At 28.8% G+C, this 24,154-nt stretch overlaps 1 protein-coding gene and 1 pseudogene across 3 annotated transcripts; one reads left to right on the forward strand and one right to left on the reverse strand.

Annotated features, from left to right (window-relative positions):
• The first annotated feature begins 4,127 nt into the window (after window positions 1-4,127).
• Window positions 4,128-8,707, forward strand: LOC111287990 (phosphatidylinositol/phosphatidylcholine transfer protein SFH1-like). Of its 3 annotated transcripts, none has more exons than XM_022878721.2 (11): window positions 4,128-4,430; window positions 4,560-4,588; window positions 5,503-5,586; window positions 5,686-5,739; window positions 5,882-5,959; window positions 6,119-6,172; window positions 6,566-6,625; window positions 6,715-6,810; window positions 6,971-7,072; window positions 7,157-7,237; window positions 8,088-8,707. In XM_022878721.2, the coding sequence occupies exons 1-11, from the start codon at window positions 4,376-4,378 to the stop codon at window positions 8,406-8,408; spliced, it is 1,014 nt and encodes a 337-aa protein (XP_022734456.2). In that variant the 5' UTR covers window positions 4,128-4,375; the 3' UTR covers window positions 8,409-8,707. The 3 variants fall into 3 exon arrangements, with proteins under 3 accessions (XP_022734456.2, XP_022734457.2, XP_089615537.1); XM_089759411.1 differs by lacking the exons at window positions 4,128-4,430; window positions 4,560-4,588 and adding exons at window positions 4,712-4,993; window positions 5,096-5,177; XM_022878722.2 differs by lacking the exon at window positions 6,566-6,625 and having other exon boundaries at window positions 4,187-4,430.
• Window positions 8,708-9,363: 656 nt separating this feature from the next.
• On the reverse strand, window positions 9,364-23,926 carry LOC111288805 (uncharacterized; annotated as a pseudogene).
• Between the last annotated feature and the right edge of the window lie 228 nt (window positions 23,927-24,154).

A 24,154-nucleotide genomic window follows, 5' to 3' on the forward strand; every position in this document is an offset into this window, starting at 1 on the left:
CACAAATAGTAATAACCTATTTTAGTGTCATAACATTAATACACATAAAAAAATGTGTTCCATACAAAAACTATGGCTCTACAATTATTTTACAAAAGCTCTCCTATCCATTCTACAATTATCTATACACTGCCTATCACTTTAAAAAAATCATTGTAGTTAAGTTCAACTTTCTAATTTATAGCTTATCATAACTGCTAATAACAAAAGATAGTCTATGTCTTTTTCTAAGTTTCATTGCAACTAAGGTAATATTAACAATAAGTAACAGGTTTAACATAGTTTCCATTTGGTTTAATTACAAAATAAGCACTGTTATCAAATGCATATTCTTTCTTAGTGATAAACAAGTTATAATTGTTTGGAAAAAAGATTTTGGTTAATATTGAAAATATGTGTCGAAAGCAAAAATGCTCATTTCATAAATGGAATCTATGACACTTAAAAAAAAAAAAAAAACAAAACGTCTGTGGATTAAGAACTAAAACCAAAATAAAGAACACATATGATAGATGTACATCTTTTCAATCAAGATCTAGACGAGATCTAAACAAATAAAACAAGAACATATTTGAATCAAATAAATAATATAGAATAGATCATGATGTAATAGATAATAGACACATCGTTTATTGATAAATTAAAGATAAACTAAACATCACAAAGATGAAAGCCCGAAGGTTGAGGCTAATGTTGGTTGAAACAAAGAAGTCTTTGCTTAGAGATTTGCGATAATGTCTGAAGAAAAAAAGTGATCTTTGTTATTCAACATAGTTTAACTCTAAATATGACATTTGTTATGTCAAAAACATCATAATTGTTTTTAATAATTGAACTTTTATTTGATTAGATATAAGAATGTCAGTTGTGTCAAAAACTTGGTTTTTGAGAGGGAAAAAAATCGAATTCATGAGTCAACAATTACTGTATTTTCTTGAATATAAATGTAGTAAATAACCACATTTATTACATTATAACGCGTCCTATCATAGTATTTGATAGCTATTACTATGTTCCAAAGCATCCAATCGTAATATTAAAGTGGAAAATTTTTCAAAAAATATAAAAGTTATCAAATACTGTGTTTTTGTTCAAAGAAATGCAGTAATTAATAACAAATATTGCATTATAAACCCTGAAAAAGTATTATTAGATGGGAAAAATATAAAGAAAATTAAGTACAAATCAAATACTACATTTTTGTTAAAATAAATGTAGTAAATAACAACAATTATTGCTTTTTAAAGCAAAGATACATAGTATTCAAGTGGTAAAAAAAATACTACTAAAAAAAATTTACTACTCAAATACTACGTTAAGCTTCCAACAAAAGTAATATTTATGCTATTTGTTTGTAAAAAAAAAAAAAATTTAGGTTAGTTACCATTGAGTTTCAAAAAAGTAAAATAAAAAGAAAATATTTTTTATTCAGGTTAAATGTGAGACAAAAGTAACTTTTTTCTCAAAATCTTAAAAAAGTATAAGAAGATGTGAGTTTTTAATTCTGAGACTTTTGAATATTGTTGAGAATATAAAATTATTTTAGGAATCAGATACTTGTAAAACCAAATGTGAGAAATCTCATATTCTCTCGAACGAAACGCCCCCTTAATGTAAAGATGTAATGAATAAAATATTTGATAAACAATTTACGAACATGTTCAATTTTTATTCATTTGTTAAGTTTAACAAACAATTAATAACAATATTTCAAAGTTTATTAATTAAACAAATAGATTACAAATATAGCAAAATTCATTTATGTTTGATTCATTTGTAAAAATTAACAAAGCGTTTGATGAATAATTCATCAATAGAATTAATTTTTGTTTATTTATATTCATTTATTAAGCTTGACAAATGATTATGAATAATATTTTACAAATTATTAATTAGACAAATAAATTACAAATATAACAAAATTTATTTATATTCAATTTGTTTATATTTTATCCATAAAAAAGGATACTGGTGGAGAACATGAAACTCAAATCTAATACATTTGGAACACACACATGAACATAACAGTTTGATTCCCAAATCTAGTCTGATTCCCACGTGCCTCTCTCTTGTTTGGCAGAACAAAAAATGTTTTCAAAGGAGAAAAAACATTTAAAAAAAACATGTATGAACGAAACTTCAAAGAAACTTAATGGAAAAAAGGTGAAGAATGAAGAGCATTTTATCCTCCATAAGTTTTCCACTAAACTTTAGCTTTACACCTTTTGATTGCTTTAGGCTTTTTTTTTTTTTTTTTTTTTGTTCTCAACATTACTTAACTTGGCAAACCAACACAGGTAACATTTTGTTTAAACCTAATTCTTTCTTGAACGATTTAAAAAGTATACTTTTTCGTATTAATTTAGTGTATTTAAAATCGAATTTTCATTGTCAAACAAAGATAATTTTTTTATAAATTCATTAAATTTGATGTAAAATAAATTTATTTGGATAATATTTAAAAAAATATTTTGAATGAAATTTAAATTTTTTTACCGCTAAATAAAACAAAAAAAAAAAACCAGAGAATTTCTTCATTTAACAATTGAATTGATCCTTGCGGTGATTTGACTGGATTTTGTTATCAAAATTTTAGTGCTGAAGAAACCTTCAAGGCTACCAGTTTAGTCCACACGGACTTGGTTGATCTTAGGGAACTTGGTCAATAGTTTCAACCCTTTTAAAAATGGAGACATTTGATAGGTCTAAGGTCAAATATTTCGTCCCATTGAGAAATTTTGGACGTAAAAATTTATGTTTCTTTTCTGTTCAAGTTCTTCAACCTACATGGAAAATATCACCCTATTGACCAAGAATTATTAAGGTTTGGAAGTTTTGATTAGGGATAGCAAAACCATCTTTTCTTTGACAGGTTTTGACTTTTAAATCAGATTAAATAAGGGAAAAGAGATTTTTAAAATAAATTAGACCTAAGATCGAAAGTAGATTTAAAATGTTTAGTTTAGAATTAATTTAATAAAAATATTATATTTATTTATAATTAAAATATAATTTATATTAAAAATAATATTTTTATAAATATTATATTAAATTAAAGTCATTAAATTAATTTTTAATCACTTCAAATTGAATTTGAATTATATATATGTCGAATCAATATAGAATATGAAAAATAATAATATGATATCAAACAAGAACATAATCAAATATAAATATTAAAAATTCAATCAGAATCAAACAAAGATAAACAATCTCAGTCTGATCCGTTTTCATCTTATCTTTAATAACAATCATTTATCAAAGTCTTTTTAAAAAGTTGATAGCATTAAATATATGAAAAATTATTTGGTATACTATTAATGAAATTTTTTTAACTTTACAAATAAGTTTAATAGGATGGCACATTTATAATTTTTTTAATTTTTTAAATCTATTTTGAAAAATATATGTCACCTTGTTATTCTTTACATTATTTATATATTTAATAATTTTTATTAATATATTTAGATGTGCTGTTTAATGTTTAAAAAGAAAAGAAAAAGTTGGAAGTTGATCCATCAAATGAATTGGTAAGTGATAAATAGGTATCAATGTGAATCAACTTTATGCTTCCATGGGCTTAGAATATTACCATTCTTATTTGTTTGTGATAAAATCAAATCAAAGATGGTAACAAGAAAGGGTACTTCAAACTAAGGTAAGGAAAAATTAATAATTTTTATTGATAATTAAAGAAAAATCTTTATCACCCATTTGTTGAGGTAAAGAGCCTGCCATTTGTTCAAGGTTGAATAAGAAACAAGTAGCATGGGACCACATGCCCTTTCATGTCTATCAAGGGTAGTTTAGTAATTTAAAATATGATAAATTTATATAATTTATATATGATATAAAAATTAAACATAAAATAAATATAATTTAAAATTTTAATAATAATTATATATAAATTTAATTAAATAAAATATTTTTTATTTTTATATAAATATTAATTATAATATATAATTTTTATATAAATATATAAATTTTGATATTTTATTTCAGATAGATACATTAAACATAAAATTTATTTAAAAAAATAAAAAATTCAAGTTCTTGACATTTTTAACCTGCTATCCTAGCCTAAAAAGCTATGTATGGTAATAAAAAGAAGAAAAGGCACCCAGTTTCAATAAAGTTTCAATTTTTATAAATTTTTTTCTCTCTCCCTCTAAAAGTTGTTGCCTTTTTTTTTTTTTTAATAATTTTTCGCTATTTCTTTTTTATTCTTAAGCTTAAATTTTCAAACTTGCCTTAAAGAGAGCAAAAAGGAGAAACTAAAGAGAAAAAAAGCTTCTGTCTTTAGTTTTTGCTATCAAAATTTGTTCTTAACATTATATCTTGTTTGTGAGAAAGCAAAGAGAAGAAGAAAGAGAAAATGAGCAATGCTCATCAAGAAGTTATCAAGCAATTTCTGTCTTTGATGGAAAATGGTGGGATTTATGTATAAAGGAATGATTTTTTTTTTATATATTTTCTTTTTTGGTTTTCTTTTGATCTGCAAATCACTAACATTCTGCTTTTTTTTTTTTTATTTTCTTTTTGGGAAATTTGACTTACAGTTGATGATAGAATGAAGGAAACATTTCAGGTTTTTTTTTTTTTTTAATTTATTGGATATTTATTTTTTTCTTGGATGCTGAGATAAGGTTTAGTAACAATTTGCTAAATTTCTTTAGTTACTATAATTTCTGCTGTGGACTTGATCTGACTGCTTGGCTGTTTGCAATTTCATGTTTAACAGTTTTCTTCTCTTTGTTGCTTCTGGTCTATCTCTTGCTTGATTTATCTCAGTTGTAACCTTTTTGGTTCAGTGAAGTTGTAGTTGATTCAGTTTGTAACTGTCCCTTTCTCAATGTTTTACTGGTTTCTGGGGTAGCTGCATAGTTGTGAAACTTGGCAAAGAGTTACAGAAAAGCTTAGTTGGCACTTGCTGGTTTGGTCTTTTTGATTAGTTACTGAAACAGGATGCTAGCTTGTTAGTGATCATTTAACGGTGAGGTGGTACAGTTGAATTGTAAGACCATCATGAATGATTTGTAGATTTGATATTAACTATACAAGCAGGAGATGAAAAATTTTTTTTTTTGGTACATAGGAGGCCACAGGTTGGGGATAGGAGAAGGGATTGCAGGTGTTGGGATTTGAACTTCAGACTTACCGGATGTCACCTTTTAAAGGTGATTGCATGAACTAATTGAGTTAAGCTCCGGTTGGGAAATGAAAATTTTACTAGTGTCACAAAGTATATGGAGCAAAGTGCGGTGTGTAGATAAAGAAAATGCTTAACATAGGATTTTCTTTCCCATTAACCCTATTTTATATTGACATTTGAGGTGTTCTGAAGGAATTAAGTTCTTTGTAATGATCTTCCCCTGACATGACTTGTGTTCCCTGTTTGTATTGCTGCAGTATATTATGTGCATGAATACAGCATGTTTATATACGTATTTTATATTATGATCTGCCAAAGTTTAAGTTTAAGCTGAATACCTTGGTCTGCAGAACATGCACAATGGGTATCCAACTGAACCTTTAGTGCGGTTTCTCAAAGCAAGAGACTGGAACGTTCAGAAAGCTCATAAAATGGTGAGATTCATATGGTGCACTTAAAGTAAAACAAAATTTTGTGCATCAAAGATCTCATTTTTTTCTGTTTATTAATTCCTAATTTGTTGTCTGCGCCAGTTAATTGATTGCTTGCAATGGAGACTACAGAATGAGATTGACAACATATTAGCAGTGAGTTTTTCCATTATACACTAATTGATTCCTAATATTTTTCGGTTTATGATATTTCAAAACCATGCTGTTGCAACAGCATGATTTATTGTGGCAATTGATGACTTTTCTGACAACTCATTTTTCTTTTTTCATTATGTAGAAACCAATTATTCCCACTGACTTGTATAGAGCAGTACGAGATTCTCATCTTGTAGGATTGTCGGGTTACTCAAAAGAGGTGTTTACCTATTTCATTAGGGTTTATCTTGATATTGTGATTGTCCTACTTGTAGATTTGGTAACTCGTATTTGTTTTGCTGTGACAATATGTAGCTTTTGTTACATTCAAAAGTGCTTCCTTGGTGATTAACCACCTCATGCCTTCTTACATTTCCAGGGTCTTCCTGTCATTGCTATCGGTGCTGGGCTCAGCACATATGATAAAGCATCTGTAAGGACATCATAACTTCTTCTATTTTTAAATTTGGCATTTCAGCCTGTAGAATCTGGTTTGATGTTTGAAACTGCAGTTGAAAGAAATCATTGAAAGACTTGCTATTGAGCTTTTAAGTAGCAATATGCTTTTCTGCAAAAATTAACTTGTGTCTAGTATAACATATTGGGACAAAGCAAGTTGTGTTCTATTTTTAGACGCAAAAGATTCAAGAGTTTAATTGAGGGCATGAGGTACTTGACAGTTTTTTCCATTTTCTCCTTGAAAATGGCCGTGACATACAATCATCCCACATTCTTTTAGCACTCAAAGGTGTATGTATGTAGTTCAACTTTCAGTGCATGGAGTTATTTCTGTGGTACTTAAATTTGTAATTGTTTTGTTTTCTAGGTGAATTACTATGTACAGTCACACATTCAAATGAACGAATATAGAGATCGTGTAGTATTGGTGAGCGCAGACTCTGCCAATGGGTGTTTCTTACTTGTATACTTGCTTACTAACTTTTTATGTATTCTAACATGTTGCTTTTGTTATAGCCTACGGCCACAGAAAAGTATGGACAGCATATTAGCAAATGTGTGAAGGTTTTGGATATGACTGGCTTGAAGCTTTCAGCATTGAACCAAATAAAGGTGCATTTTATGATCACATAACCTTCTTTCTTACTATCACTTTAACTGCATTTCTCTTTCTCAGCATAGTCGCCACCTGATTTCACATGTAATTTGATCTTTATGTAGTGATTTATCTTTTCTTGTTCTCCTTAGTCTCATATGCTGTTTGCTAATGCAGCTATTGACTACCATAGCAAAAATTGATGACTTGAATTATCCCGAGAAGACAGCAACATACTATATTGTCAATGTGCCATACATATTTTCAGCATGTTGGAAGGTTTTTACTTTTTCGTAATTCCCTATTTCTCTCAGCTAACTCATACAAAAGAGAAACCTAATGCTTTTCTGCAAATGTTGACAGACTGTAAAACCTCTTGTGCAAGAAAGGACGAAGAGAAAAATTCAGGTGCTTCAAGGTTGTGGAAGGGATGAGTTACTGAAAGTAAGAAAATCCATCCCTCCATGTTTGTAGGACTTACTTGAAAGCATGTTTTCCTTTTCAAATATCAGCAATAGCTTCTTGTTCTTTTGAATCCACTTTCTTTGCTCTCTTGTTAAAATGCTACGTTGACTGGAAAGGCCATTATTGTTTAACATTATGCTTCCATAATATGAAGAGTGTAGTAAGTCTATAGTTTGCTTTCAACTTTTTAGATAATTAGTCCCTTTATTTTACAAAACTGATGAGATATTATCAGTTTTGACCTAAAGGTCTCACAGTTTTGTTCCACAAAAGACACCTTACAAGTATAGATTTAAGTCTTTAGATATATGCTTTAGCGGCTCCTTATAATATCGTGGGATTGGGGAATTTTAAACTCCCTTGTTAAAGCTTGACGTCCACGTCAAGTAATACAGTTTTTGGCTAGTGATTGCTCTTATACTTATTAAGGAATCCCACACCCAACTAATGAGATATGGTCCGCTTTTACCTAAAAGTTTTACGATTTTATCTCACAAAAGACGCTTCATAAGTATGAGTTTAAGTCATTACATATATACTATAGTAGATATTCATAATGTCCCGAGATTGGGATGTTAAAGCTTTATGTATGTTTTTAATCTGATGCAGGAAAAGATAGCTTCATTGAATTGGTTCTCTTGGTAGTTCCTATTAATCACTATGGATAATGCAATGAATGAGGTGTTCATCGTTCAATTGGTTATCTTGTGTAATTTTGTGGCATAAGGCATTAAGCTCATTCTCGCCATCCTTTGTATATATAGATGCATTTTTCCGAATCATGTTTTTGTTTGTTTTGATTTCTGACATGTTCGTTCCAACTATGCAGATAATGGATTATTCCTCCCTCCCACATTTTTGTCAAAAAGAAGGTTCTGGATCCTCGCGTCACAGCAGCAATGGAGCCATAGATAATTGTTTCTCATTGGAGCATACCTTCCATCAACAGCTTTACAATTACATAAAGCAGCAAGCTACGCTTACAGTGACTGGTTTGCCGATCAAACAGGGGTCAGTTCATGTAGATTTTCCGGAGCCTGATCCAGAAGGTACCAAAATTGCAAAGACTATCGAATCTGAGTTCAACAGGCTTGCAGATCAGAATGGTCTATGCAACTCATTAAATGGTCTTAAAGTAGATGGTGATTAATTTTAGACATATTGATTACATATTTGTTGCCAATATGATATGAAAAGTCAGCACTTGACGGCCAAAGGCTCATCCACATTCGAGTGAGAGGCCATGCATTTTAGTTATCAAATATAATAGCAGAGTTTTCTTGCATCAGCTTGATGCAGGTTTGGTAGGCAACAAATCTGGTGTAACTTCATACCCCACCTAGAGGTATATCTAATACATCCGTGCTTGCAAGTTATTTAGATTTGGTTCTATTATTATTGAGCTCAAGTTTGAGTAATTTAATTTATTTAATGAGTTGAGTTTGAGCATTTTAATGTTTGATTTGAGTAATTAACGAATTTGATGGAGTTTTATATTTTAATATATATTTTAATTAAAAAATTATTATTTTATTTTTATATATATTAAGTTGAGATTGAGTTTGCACACAAATAATAGAGATTAAAGTTGAGCATAAGAATTAAAATTTTTTTTTAATTTGGTAAACAAATTTAATTGAAAGAAACTTCATTTTTATTTAGAGTTGATTCAAATTTAAAATTTTAAAATTGATCAAGTCGAGTTTTAAATAATGAATTTCAAGTTGAATTAGAGTTTGTCATTGTTATCAGTACATTTATACTCTTAAGGTGTCCTTAAAGTGGAAAATAGCACTTTTTTGTTCCAAAAATCTGCAGGAAGCATAACCCTTCCAGTCCTCATTGCGTTGAATAAATTTCTTGTCAGCATCTTCTGAATGTTTCTTGAACGCAGTTGCTGCTTGAAAAGGTTGTTGGCCATGTGTTGGTGTATCAGCTTCCATAAGATAGATAATTTGTTGATGATAACATACATTGATGGGTATTTACTGCTTTGTGCACCACCCACTCTTACATTTGATGGTTCAAAGTTGTCTAAGATTATCATTATTTGCTGCGGATTCGACAATTCATTTATTTGTATTATGTTTGTATCATATCAAAACTGCATAAAACATAGAAAACTTATTATGTCAAATTTGTGCCGGTAATCGAACAATATATTTTTAGCACATCAAATAGCAGAATGAAGAACTCAAACACCCATGCTCATGTACTTTGCACATCAAACTCGAGATGGATGAGAGAATACTCCAAAAACATCACATTAATATAAACAATGAAAATATCATATCACATTTCTAACATAGTTGTAGCAGCTATAAGCAATAGCAATTGATGCAGCAGCACAAACAACAGCGAGAGCAGCATATGTATCCTCCAGCTCCCAGCTCTCAAACCATGCTGGCTTAGCAAAAACCTTGCGCACAGCAGGACCCTTGCCGGTAGTGATCTTCCGAATAAGTTTCCTGTTGCCTTTTTCTTTTCAGGTGTCAACTTTACTTCCCCTTCGCCATCATCCAGAATATCCAATTTTCAGGTAGTGCAGGGTCATGACAACAAGAAACACTGCCATTTTCCGGGCAACAGCTTACAGGCTCATCTTGAGACCTACAGGCAGTTGTGTTCGCCTCTTCCATTTGTGTTTGTATTGCCTCTTCAGTGCTTCCTTCGATAGTTGTCTCACCATTTACTAGGCGCCTTTGTTCTTGAAATTTCTTTGGTTCTTCCTCTGATAAGCCCATCTGACCCCTGAAATAAGCATTTAAATGTCTATTAATACATGGTAAGCATGTTAAATTCTATGACTAAAATCAGAATCTTTGTTTGGTAAGAATATAGCCAAGGTTTTGAGTGCTTTCTTGCAGATTTGATAATTCATATCATATAAAATATTGATAATTTATATATTTATATCATATTTTACATAAAAATTACGTTTAATAATTTATGTTGACATAAAAAATATAAATCCTCTTATATTCTACTATACACATGAAACCGACACCAAAAGAGGGTTGATATAATACAGAAGCAAGTTGACGCCAGAAAGTCACCTCCACAGCAAGTCTATAATTTCTCCCATCTCGATGTGCGACTCGAGTAGCGTAGGTACGTAATCTCGAGTAACATACCCATACCTGCAAAAAAATATTAAAGAAAAAAAAGTAAATCAACAAATAAAGGGAGATTCAGCAAAATAGCAAGTGGAAGAGAGATCACTCCCAGGATTTAAATAGCGATTGTGATTTCATTTTCGATCGCGTAATATTTGTCGCGTTTTTGGATATAATAAAGATAATTACAGTCATTGCGATCATCATGATCGTAAATTTTTTTTTATATAATTTATTATAAAATATAATAATTATAATTATAATTATAAAAACTTTTATTCAATGATTTTAAAAATAATTTATGACACTCTATGTTTTTTATTTTCTAAAAAAATTATTCACAATTTTATTTATATTATAAAAAGCATTCATATTTGATTTATCCATAAAATTTTTCTTGGCCAAGTTCATATTCAATATTAATTCTAGACAAATTAAATATTAACAAAATATAATATGTTAAATACCAAGCATTTAATTTAATAAAATTACAAACTTAAAAATATAATAAATTCAAATTCCATCAACTACAATTATTAATACATATTTCAAATTTACCACATGGTAGAATGACGAGGAGGATCAGATTCTCTATCTTCACTTTGATAGTCAAGTTGACTCCATCTCTATCCCTGAGGCCTTTGTTCTTGATACATTTGAGGTGTAAGATATATTTGAAGATGATACATTTGTGGTGGAGGGTACATTTGTGGTAACTGATACATTTATGGTAACTGATACATTTGAGGAGGTGGAGGATACATTTGAGGTGGATAATAACCATATGGAGGTGAATAACCATGAGGAGGTCGAAAATTAAGTTGTTCCGGTGGATAGTAATGTCCTTGAGTACTAGCAGATGATTCACTATACTCAAAGTTACTAGAATTTGATCTCTCACCTAAAGATGAAGAACCTCTAGAAATTTCATAGTGGTGCTTCTTCGCTTTTCCTTTTGATCGAGCTGTACATGCACTTTGACCTTCACTAGATTCAGCAAATGAATTTTTTTCGTATTCTGCTATATTAATGAAAAGTCTATCAGTAGCAGCAAGCCCAAATTCTCCTCCAAGTGAGTTGTAAGGTCGATTTGCATCCATATTATCACCAAAATTCGCATCATCACCATCACCATCTCCATCACCATCATCATTTGGACTTGGTGATGGACTTGAACTTGAATGAGACACATTCTTTTCTTGAAATTGACGTGATCGTTCAATATTCATTTCATTATCAGAATTATCTGTAGGCAATCAATCAGAGTTTTGACCATCTAATAAAGGATTTTTTTTCTCTTGCAGCCATTCTGTTAGTGGATCATCATCTTAAAAAATATGATCAAGGCTAATAGGATTAAAACTATTATTTATTTCATCAATACTCATTCTTTTCTGATGTCTCATCTTTAACCTCATGTTATAATAGGTATATACAAGTTTTTGGAGTCTTTCAAACTTCAATCTATTTCTTGCTTTGGTGTGAATATAACTAAATGTGCTCCAATTACGTTCACAATTTGATGCAGATGTTGTTTGACTAAGCACTTTGATTGTTAGTTTTTGTAATTCAAGAAAACAAGTGCCATATATCATTCACCACTTAGCTGTATAAAATTATTTAAATTAAATTTCAATGGGCTATACAATTAAATAATATAAATAAATTATAATTATTTAACTTACTATTTACCTGGATTCATTTGCTTTCAAGCTCTTTGTGTTTGTGGACTACCAAATGTTTCATGCTTGTCTCGAAATAATAACAACTACATCGATTGAAAATACAATAATAAATAAATAAATAAATAATAATTTAATTTTTAATACATAAAATAAATGTTAAAGTTATAAAATAGTATTCAATACTAACTTGATTAATCATTCTGATTTGAGTATCTATCGAAAGTTCTAATCTTTCAATAACTGCTTTTATACCTTCTAATGTTTTCTTAAATACATTTGCAGAATGTTCTACTCCAAATTGAAATTGTGGATTTAGATACTAACATAAACACAATTTATAACAATATTATATTAAAGTAATAAAAAATAAATATATAAGCAATTTAAGTATAAAAAATAAACATATTTTTTAAATACCATCTATATTCTTGGTTTACTTACCAACTGAATGCAAGTCAGAGTGCATGAAACTCTATCTATTGTCAATAATCTTTTCATATTCAGTAGAATAATGACAAGTTTATTGAATTACTTGTTTAGCTCTATCCAAAGCCTCGTAAATAAAGCCCATTGTTGGTTTTTCATCACCATCCACAAGGCGCAACACTTTTACTAAAAGCTCATAAACTTTTATTATATCGCTTGCTTTTTTCCAAAATTCCTTTCCCAAAATGATTTTTTTTTACTTCATAAGCAGGTCTTGATTTTTGTTGTCCCTATTTTGAATCTTTAAATTCTTATATATTCATCAATAAATTTTTAGAGTAATATATTTTAAATTAATATTTTAAAACAATAATATCATAAAAGATGCTAGATTTAAATAGTTGTACTAATTACTAAGTACTAACCTTTGAATTGAACATTTCTCTCAAACTTTGCCTCATTATTTCTTCTAATTGTATGAAATGAGTGGCAAATCGGATAAGAGCAGAACGAAGTATTAGCTTCTCTTGTGTATATTTCTTCATCAAATTAACAGTCCAAATGTGATTGTATATAAAACAAGTCACTTTCTTTGCATCATCCAAAACCTTTGCCACATTTTTTTTTCCTCCCAATATCTTCAAGGCACAAGTCCAAACAATGAGCTGAACATGCTGTCCAATACAAATGTTTTCTTTTCTTCATTAGTCTTTTTCCTGCGACTTTAAGTGCTGCCTCGTTATCAGTGACTATTTGAACAATGTATTTTTCTTCAATTTCTTCCATAACTTCATCTAATAATCTATAGTAAAAGTTTGTATCTCTACTACGAACACTTGAGACATCTACAGATTTTCAAAAAATAGTCCATTTACTACAGTAAACAAGGAAATTAATAATATGCATTTGATTCAAACTATTGGTCCAACCATCACATATCAAAGTGACACCCAATTCATTCCAATAAGCTTTTAATCTATTAACCCATTCATGAACTTGTTGATACTTAGACTCTAAATACACATCTGAGACCTCATAAGGTGTTGAAAGTCTTACATGTTGGCCAACTTCTGCTGCCACAGAAATCAAATTATGCAACCATGGGGAATTTGCTAATTGAAAAAGAAGTCGATCATATATAAAAAATTTTGATACTGATTCACCCATTTTTCTTCTTAATGTCTTCAGAAATGAATCACTTACTTTTGGTTGTCTTGAACTTTTACTTCTAACCAATTCAGGAACAACTCCCTTTAATAAAAATTTAGACTCATTTGGAGTTGATTTCCTTATTCTTTCTTCAAAATATTCAGCAACTGAACCATGAGAGCTTTGTCCTTCTTCATATATGTTACTCCAACCACTAGTTTTTTGTCTGAATTCTTGTCTTCTGTGTCACTCATGTTGTGATTGAATACTATCTCGCACGGCTTGTCTAGTAGCAATGTCTTCATCAATAAATCCTTCATAATCATCTTCCCCTCTTAACTGTGATAAAAATTCATTTTTCTCTTTTTGTTGTCAGTTTTTTTTTATTTGTTTTCTTGAAGGAGTTTCATCATACTTTCTCTTACTATACATATTAATAATATAGTTAAAAAAAAAGAAAATTAGTTGCACATGCTTATGTAATTTTATAATTTTTATTAAGAAATTAACAATAATATTTTCAAAAAAATTAAAAAAACATAACATACCAGTAACGTTAGGGCATGGTGCAACATTGCCAGTTTTATGAGCAATGTGTTCTTTGAAACATGTTATTCTTCCTTTTACAACTTTACCACAAAGTTTACATGAAACATTTCCTCTTGTATTTGGCATAGGTGTTCCAAAATGCCAACCTATATCATCACTTGACGCGCCCTCTACTCCTTTACTTAGTAACTCTTCACGTGATGACATACTTACTATTTTGTATAAAAACAAAATAAACTTATATTTAGAAATATTAATATTACTTATTACATCATTAAAAATTGATTTTACGCTAAATTTTTTAATTTTTAGTTTTTAATCTTAAGAATATTATTAAATAACTTAATCTTTTTTATGCACTAATTGATATTAATTTTTTTATCACAAATAACTTCAAATAATTATATAATAAATACAATCTTCAATAATTACACAAAAATAATAAGAATTAATCTAATATCAAAAGAATTGACAACAATATAAATATCAAAACAACAAAAAAAATTATTAAATTTCATACACAAAATTATAAATTAATATCTAACACAATCAAAATATAATATTTAATTTTAATTAATTTTTGTCTAACTTATATAAAAAATTCATCAATAATTTTCATCTACAATCTCTATGTATATCATATTAAATTATTAATCTCTTATTTTTTTTAATTATAAATCTTCAATCCCTCTAATTAGATTTTATCTAAAAAAATTTCAAAAATTAAAAGTTTTCAAACTTATATTTTAATAAAATTTTCAAACCTATATTTTTTATTTTTTAGTTTTTAATCTTAATAAGAGTAATAGATCATAAAATGCAAAATTTGTTAAGTAACTTAATTTTTTTGATACACTAATTGATATAAAATTTTTTTTATCACAAACAACTTTTAATAATTATATAATAAACACAATCTTCAATAATTACACAAAAATAACAAGAATTAATATAATATCAAAAGAATTGACAATAATATAAATATCAAAACAACAAAAAAAATTAAAATTCATATACAAAATTATAAACTAATATATAACACAATCCCTACTACACCCAATCCCTCTCCACCCCCATCAATCCCTCTCCACCTTCCCCCAAAACATCCCACCATACCCAATCCCTCCTCACCTTTCCCTTAACGCCCCACTACACCCAATCCTCCTCACCCCATCCAATCTCTCCCCACGTGCCTAATATATCAAATTTGTTTAATTCTTTCTAGCAAACGACAGACCGTTTTAGAAACGCTACTTTCTTCTATTCATCTTCTTCTTCGTGTTGCCTTCTTTGGTTTTTCAAAAATTTTTTCTTATCTTTTTTTTTTCATCTCTCATTTTCTCTCACATCCCTTTATCATTATCACTTGCCAACTTGCCTAGTATCTACAGATATCTCGTTCATTTTTCAAACTCTCACAAGACACAACAGACCATTTTACAAAAATTTTACAAAAAAAAAAGGGTAATTTAACTTTCTTTTCTTACCTTATTTTGATCTTGAATGTTGATTGAAAACTTGAAGTTGATTTGAATTTGAATGCCGAAAATGTCAATTGAATGGTTGAAAGTTGAAACTTGAAATAATTGATCTATTTTTTAGCTCGTTTTAAAATTTATTTTAATGATAAAGATCTGAGATTGTGAGCTTTATTTTTTGATTTGGCTTTTACTTTTACTTTTGTAGGTTTGTTGTTTTATTCTGCAGGCTTAAAATTTTATTTTTTTGTTAGAACTATTAGATCCGTGAGTAGAAAAATAGAATAGCGACAATAACAGTCCGTTATTGTCGCTATTGCCCGTTACGTCGTTATTTTGTGGCCGTTACTCTCCGTTTTTACTGTGAATGAATTTATCAATCACTTTTAATCTACTAACGGTGGCGGAAGGCGGTGCTACCGTAATTTTACGATCGCTATTCTGCTATCAAACCGTTATTTGAATCTTTGATCACTCCTACTAGTGTTTGTGACTTCTCCCTTGATAGTTGATGCAAATATAATAACATTTCCAGCATACTTATGCCCCTCAAATGTGTGAGCATCGGCTAACAGATACTCTATCTTGAAGACCATACAATTCTATCTCTTCTTTGAATCTGCTAACCAGTGGAGGACCAAAACTCCACACTGGATATTTTGGGATCCATGAGAACAAACAAAAACAAATGATCCTTCTAGTTTTTTGAGAGTTCCAGGCAGCCACTCACCATCCTTGACAAGAACTTCTTTAACAAATGTGTTAACATCGAAATGGGTCAATCTCCTGCATACTTAGCTAAAACTGGAATCAGTATTGAAGTTGAAAACAAAGGAGATCAATGAAAAACATATAAAGAAACCTCATCAGAGCTTCTAATAGACCTGTATCCTAGAATTTAAATAGTGGTTTAATAGCTGAATAATGATCGCAAAATTGTGGTAACACCATCACCTGCCATGTTATTGTATAAAACACGGTTGAAAAATTCATTCACAGCAAAAACAGAGAGTAACGACCATAAAATAATGGCTAACAGGAAATAACAACAATAATGGACCGTTATTGCTGCTATTCCGTTTTCTTACTCACAGATTTAATAATTCAAGAAAAAAATAAAATTTTAAGTCTACAGAATAAAGCAATAAGTCTGCAAAAGTAAAAATAAAAGCAAAAGTAAAAAATAAAACTCATAATGTAAGATCTTTAACATTAAAATAAATCTAAAAACGAGTTAGAAAACATATCAATTATTTCAAGTTTCAACCATTTAATCGATACTTCGGCACCTAAATTCAAATCAACTTCAAGTTTTCAATCAATATCAAGATCAAATAAGGTAAAAAAAAAGTTAAATTATTATTTTTTTTACTAAATTTTTGTAAAATGATGTCTGTTGTGAGAGTTTGAGAGAGACGAACGAGGTATTTCATAGGTACTAGATAAATGGTAATAATAAAGAGATGTAAGAGAAAATGAAAGATGAAAAATTAAAAAAAAAAGAGAAGAAAAAAATTTTGAAAAGCCAAGCTTGGAAGGCAGAAGAACAAGATGAACAAAAAAGAGCAAGTGTGTTTCTAGAAGGGTATGCTAGAAAGAATTAAACAAATTGGAGATATTAGGCACGTGGGGAGAGATTGGATGGGGTGGGGAAGGATTGGGTGTGGTGGGCCGTTGGGGGGAAGGTGGGGAAGGATTGGATGGGATGGGGAGGGATTGGGTGTAGTGGGGTGTTAGAAGGGTGGGATTGAATATTTTATTTAATTTTGTAATTAAATTTTTAAATTTTTTTACTTAAAATTTAATTAGTTATTTTGAAAATTTATAATTAAAAAAAAAGAGATTAATAATTTAATATAATATATATAGAGATTTTAGATGAAAAAATTTGATAAATTTTTTTATATAAGTTAAATAAAAAATAATTAAAATTAAATATTTTATTTTATTATGTTATATATTAATTTATATTTTTGTATATGAATTTTAATATTTTTTTGCTGCTTTAATATTTATGTTATTTTTAATTCTTTTGATATTAGATTAATTCTTGTTATTTTTGTGTAATTATTAAATATTGTGTTTATTATATAATTATTCAAAGTTATTTGTGATAAAAAAATTTATATCAATTAGTGTATAAAAAAGATTAAGTTACGTAATAATTTAATATTTTATGATCTATTACTCTTATTAAGATTAAAAACTAAAAAATAAAAAATATAGGTTTGAAAATTTTATTGAAATATAAGTTTGAAAATTTTTAATTTTTGAATATATTTTTAGATAAAATCTAATTAGAGGGATTGAAGATTTATAATTAAAAAAAATTAAAAGATTAATAATTTAATATGATATATATAGAGATTTTAGATGAAAATTTTTGATAAATTTTTTTTGTATAAGTTTGACAAAAATTAATTAAAATTAAATATTATATTTTAATTATGTTAGATATTAATTATAATTTTGTATATGAAATATAATAATTTTTTTTGTTATTTTGATATTTATATTGTTGTCAATTCTTTTGATATTAGATTAATTCTTATTATTTTTGTGTAATTATTGAATAATGTATTTATTATTTAATTATTGAAAGTTATTTGTGATAAAAAAATTTATATCAATTAGTGTATCAAAAAGATTAAGTTATTTAATAATATTCTTAAGATTAAAAATTAAAAATTAAAAAATTTAATGTAAAATCCATTTTTAATGATGTAATAAGTAATATTAATATTTCTAAATATAAGTCTATTTTGTTTTTATACAAAATAGCAAGTATGCCACAATGTGAAGAGTTTTCGAGTAAAAGAGTAGAAGACGGGCCAAGTGATGATATAGGTTGGTATTTTGGAACACCTATGCCAAATACAAGAAGAAATGTTTTATGTAAACTTTATGATAAAGTTTTAAAAAGAGGAATAACACGTTTCAAAGAACACATTGCTCATAAAATTGACAATGTTACACCATGCCCGTTATTGGTATGTTATGTTTTTTTAATTCATTTGAAAATATTAATTTTAATTTCTTAATAAAAATTATAAACTTACATAAGCATGTGCAACTAATTTTCTCCATTTTTTAAACTATATTATTAATAGGTATAGTAAGAGAAAGTATGATGAAATTCATTCAAGAAAACAAATAAAAAAAAAACTGACAACAAAAGGAGAAATTTTTTTTTATCATAGTTAAGATGGGAAAATGATTATGAAGAATTTATTGATGAAGACATCACTACTAGACAAGCCGTGTGAGATAATATCCAATCATAACATGAGTATCACAGAAGATAAGAATTCAGACAAATAACTAGTGGTTGGAGTAACATATATAAAGAGGGACGAAGCTCTCATGGCTTAATTGCTGAATATTTTAAAGAAAAAACGAGGAAATCAACTCCAAATGAGTTTGAATTTTCATTAAGAAGAGCTATACCTGAATTGATTAGAAGTAAGAGCTCAAGGCAACCAAAAGTAAGTGATTCATTTTTAAAGACATTAAGAAGAAAGATGGGTGAATCAATATCAAAATTTTTGATATATGATCGACTTCCCTTTCAGTTCGTAAATTTTCTATAGTTGCATAATTTGATTTCTGTGACAGCAAAAGTTGGCCAACATGTAAAACTTTCAACACCTTATGAGGTCTCAAATGTGTATTTAGAGTCTGAGTATCAATAAGTTCATGAATGGGTTAATGGATTAAAAGCTCATTAGAATGAATTGGGTGTCACTTTGATGTGTGATAGTTAGACCAATAGTTTGAATCAAATGCATATCATTAATTTCTTTGTTTACTGTAGTAAAAAGGATCATTTTTTGAAAATTTGTAGATATCTCAAGTGTTCATAGTAGAGATGTAAACTTTTACTACAGATTATTAGATGAAGTTGTGAAAGAAATTAAAGAAAAATACATTGTTCAAATAGTCATTGATAACAAGGCAGCACTTAAGGCCGTAGGAAAAAGATTAATGGAGAAAGAAAAACATTTGTATTAGATAGCATGTTCAGCTCATTGTTTGGACTTGTGCCTTAAGATATTGGAAAGAAAAAAATGTGGCAAAGGTTTTGGATTATGCAAAGAAAGTGACTTGTTTTATATACAATCACATTTGGACTATTAATTTGATGAAGAAATATATACAAGGGAAGCAAATACTTCATCCTACTCTTATTCGATTTGCCATTCATTTCATACAATTAGAAGAAATAATGAGGCAAAAGCAAGATTTGAGAGAGATATTTAATTCAAAGGTTAGTACTTAGTAATTAGTGTAACTATTTAAATCTAGCATCTTTTTATGATATCATTGTTTAAAATATTAATTTAAAATATATTACTCTAAAAATTTATTGATGAATATATAGAAATTTAAAGATTCAAAATAGGGACAACATAAATCAGGACTTGCTTATGAAGCCAAAAAAATCATTTTGGGAAAAGATTTTTGAAAAAAAACAGGCGATATAATAAAAGTTTATGAGCCTTTAGTAAAAATGTTGCGTCTTGTGGATGGTGATAAAAAACCAACAATGGGCTTTATTTACAAGGGTGTGGATAGAGTTAAACAAACAATTCAGCAAAATTATCGTTCTTCTACTGAATATGAAAAAATTATTGACAATAGATGGAGTTTCATGCACTCTGACTTGCATTTAGCTGGTAAGTAAACTAAGAGTATAGATGATATTTAAAAAATATGTTTATTTTTTATACTTAAATTGCTTATATATTTGTTTTTTATTACTTTAATATAATATTGTTATGAATTATGTTTAAGTTACTATCTAAATCCACAATTTCAATTTGGAGTGGAAGATTTTGCAAATGTATTTAAAAAAACATTAGAAGGTATCAAAGCAGTTATTGAAATATTAGAACCTTTGATAAATACTCAAATCAGAATGATTAATCAGGTTAGTATTTAATACTATTTTATAACTTTAATATTTATTTTATGTATTAAAAATTAAATTATTTTTTTTATTCATTTATTATTGTATTTTCAATCGATGTAGTTATTATTTCGAGACAAGTATGAAACATTTGGTACTCCACAAGCACAAAGAGCTTGAAAGCAAATGAATCCAGGTAAATAGTAAATTAAATAATTATAATATATTTATATTATTTAATTGTATAACACATTGAAATTTAATTTAAATAATTTTATACAACTGAGTGGTGGATGATATATGTCACTTGTGTTCCTGAATTACAAAAACTAGCAATTAAAGTGCTTAGTCAAATAACATCTGCATCAAATTGTGAACGTAATTGCAGCACATTTAGCTATATTCACACCAAAGCAAGAAATAGATTGAAGTTTGAAAGACTTCAGAAACTTGTATATACCTATTATAACATGAGGTTGAAGATGAGACATTAGAAAAGAATGAGCATTGATGAGATAAATAATAGTTTTAATCCTATTAGCTTTGACCATATTTTTAAAGATGATGATCCGCTAACAAAATGGCTGTAAGAGAAAAAAAATTCTCTATTAGATGGTCAAAACTCTGATTGGTTGCTTGCAGATAATTCTGATAATGAAATGAATATTGAACAATCACACCAATCTCAAGAAAAGAATATGTCTCATTCAAGTTCAAGTCCAACACTAAGTCAAAGTGATGATGGTGGTGGTTTAAATCCAGATGATGAGGATGGTGATAGTGATGGTGCAAATTTTGGTGATAATATGAATGCAAATCGACCTTATAGCCCACTTGAAGGAGAATTTGGGCCTACTGCTACTGGTGGACTTTTCATTAATATGGTAGAATACGGAATAAATCCATTTGTTGAATCTAGTGAGGGTCAAAGTACACGTACAGCTCAATCAAAAGGAAAAGCTAAGAAGCACCACTATGATATTTTTAACGGTTCTTCATCTTCAGGTGGGAGATCAAATTATAGTAACTTTGAGTATAGTGAATCATCTGCTAGTACTCAAGGACATTACTATCCACCGGAACAACTTAATTTTCGACCTCCTCATGGTTATCCACCTCCATATGATTATTATCCACCTTAAATGTATCCCTCACCTCCTCAAATGTATCCTCCACCTTAAATGTATCATTTACCACAAATGTATCCCCCACCACAAATGTATCATCCTCAAATATATCATTCACCTCAAATGTATAAAAAAAAAAGGCCTCAAGGATAGAGATGGAGTCAACTTGGCTCTCAAAGTGAAGATAGAGAATCTGATCCTCTTCGTCATTCTACAATGTGGTAAAATTTGAAATATATATCAATAATTGTAGTTGATGAAATTTGAATTTTTTTTTTTTTAAGTCTGTAATTTTATTAAATATAAAAGCTTAGTATTTAACATATTATGTTTTGTTAATATTTGATTTGTCTAGAATTAATATTGAATATGAACTTGACCAAGAAAAATTATGGATAAACCAAATATGAATGCTTTTTATAATCTAAACAAAATTGTGAATAATTTTTTTAGAAAATAAAAAGCATAGAGTGTTATAAACTATTTTTAAAATTATTGAATACGAGTTTTTATAATTATAATTATAATTATTACATTTTATAATAAATTGTGAAAAAAAAAATTTACAACTGCGATGACCGTAGTGATAACAATTATCTTCGTTATATCCAAAAACACGACAAACATGACGTGATCAAAAACGTGATCGCAACCGCTATTTAAATCTCTGCCTGTATCTAATAATGTCTGAAAATATTAATACATCTCCATTTGATGTCTTAGTTCCATCATGACCCTCACATATTGTTAAGCGAGTCTAAAAGAAGACGAGGATAAAAAGATAAGGTAAGCATGCTGGAAAGCAAAAACTCGAACATTTAGGTGATGCTGGAAAGTAAAAGGAAAGAAAACTAACTTCTTTTATTTAGTTCCTGCAGGATAAGCAAGCCAAGGTGTATTAACACAATGTGAAACTCATATTCATAGGATTCTGTTGACCATAAACCACATAATCACACCTTAACATAAGCAGGGCGTATTAACACATCAAATCCAAATCATTCTGATTCATAAACCATTAGTAAAAAAACCCAAGTCTACGTTAAATGACAAATATGAAGCTGAAAAAGCATCAAGCCACCGAATTACTTCTAAACACGTACAAACCACCAAAAACAGGATTGTATCCTTTTTTAATGAAAAATTTTGAGCTAAAAGTAAAACAGATTGCACCCCCAAATCACTCCTAAACACAGCCATTTAGCAAACCACCAAAAGACTATATGAATGTACTAAAGTTGAAATCGAATCAACATTAAAAAGATGAATTTGATACTATAAATACAAAACAATCACATTTCCCTTTGGAAGAAAATTTAGAAAGCATAGCAATCAGACAGGACAACAAATCCCAGTCTAATTGACAAAAAAGTGACATCAAAATGACAGCTTTTCAACCAAAAAGATATCTTGCATAGCTCCAAGTCTCCTGAACAAAAACTTATCTATAAAAACACCATACTTCAAGTTACCAAAGAGTCTGAATCAATGGGTTTTGCTTTAAAAAAAAAAAAAAGAAAAGAAAAACCGAAGAACCAAAATCAAAAGTCAATCTATACATAGAGGCCTACCAAAAAACCAATTAAAACCCATTTTAATTTATTAAAAATGGGATTCGATTCATAAAAAAAAAGACACACACACACACAAAATTCCACATTTTGAGATCACTCAAGAAATTAAACCAATCCAGGAGACAATAGAAACCCACTTAGATTCACCTAAAAACATAAAAAGTTAACAAATTTGAAGCTAAAAGATCTAACAGTACCAGAGCTTGAGATCAAACCAATTCAAAAAAACTCGAAAAAAGAAAAAGAAAAGCACACCAACCTCTTTTTTCATATCAGTTTTCCTGGCCAAAACAGCAGCGGACAACAACCTAGGCAAACGATCAAACTCAGCAGCCTCAATCCTAGCAGGCCAAACAGACGGGTTTTTATAGCAAACGAAGACGTGGCGTTGATAGAACTGAACACTGCCAGCGATTGGAGTTTGCTATCTAAAGTCAGGCCTTGACAAACCAAACTCAAACTCACTGTTACTGGGACTAGCTGTCTCAGCTGCTAAAAGACCCTCGTTTGAGTAACTCCCACAAGCACTTCCGATGTAGGAAGTTGGGTCTTGGAGATAACTGTCAAGATGGTCTGAAACTGTGATTGGAGACGAGGATGATAATGGGTTTGCGGGAAAATTCAATGAGCCTTCTCTTTCTCTGCTACTTGACATCATTTCAAGGCGCAAATTGAGAGACAAAGCAGGGGCTTTACGGGAAGGTAAAGGATGTTTTTTATTTTATTTTCTTTTTAGGTTTAAATTCCAGAGTTTCCAGTTGCATGGGAAAGACCGGATTTTGTTTTTTGTTTTACACGTACTTTTTGCTTTTTTTTTTTTTCAAATTTCTTGTTTATGTATTTTAAAAAAAACTGTTCCAAACTTTTTTTTTATAAATTCTTT

This window comes from Durio zibethinus, chromosome 4 (genome assembly GCF_047325235.1).
Source record: "Durio zibethinus cultivar Kanyao isolate XHJ-2024 chromosome 4, ASM4732523v1, whole genome shotgun sequence".
Taxonomy (NCBI): domain Eukaryota; kingdom Viridiplantae; phylum Streptophyta; class Magnoliopsida; order Malvales; family Malvaceae; genus Durio; species Durio zibethinus.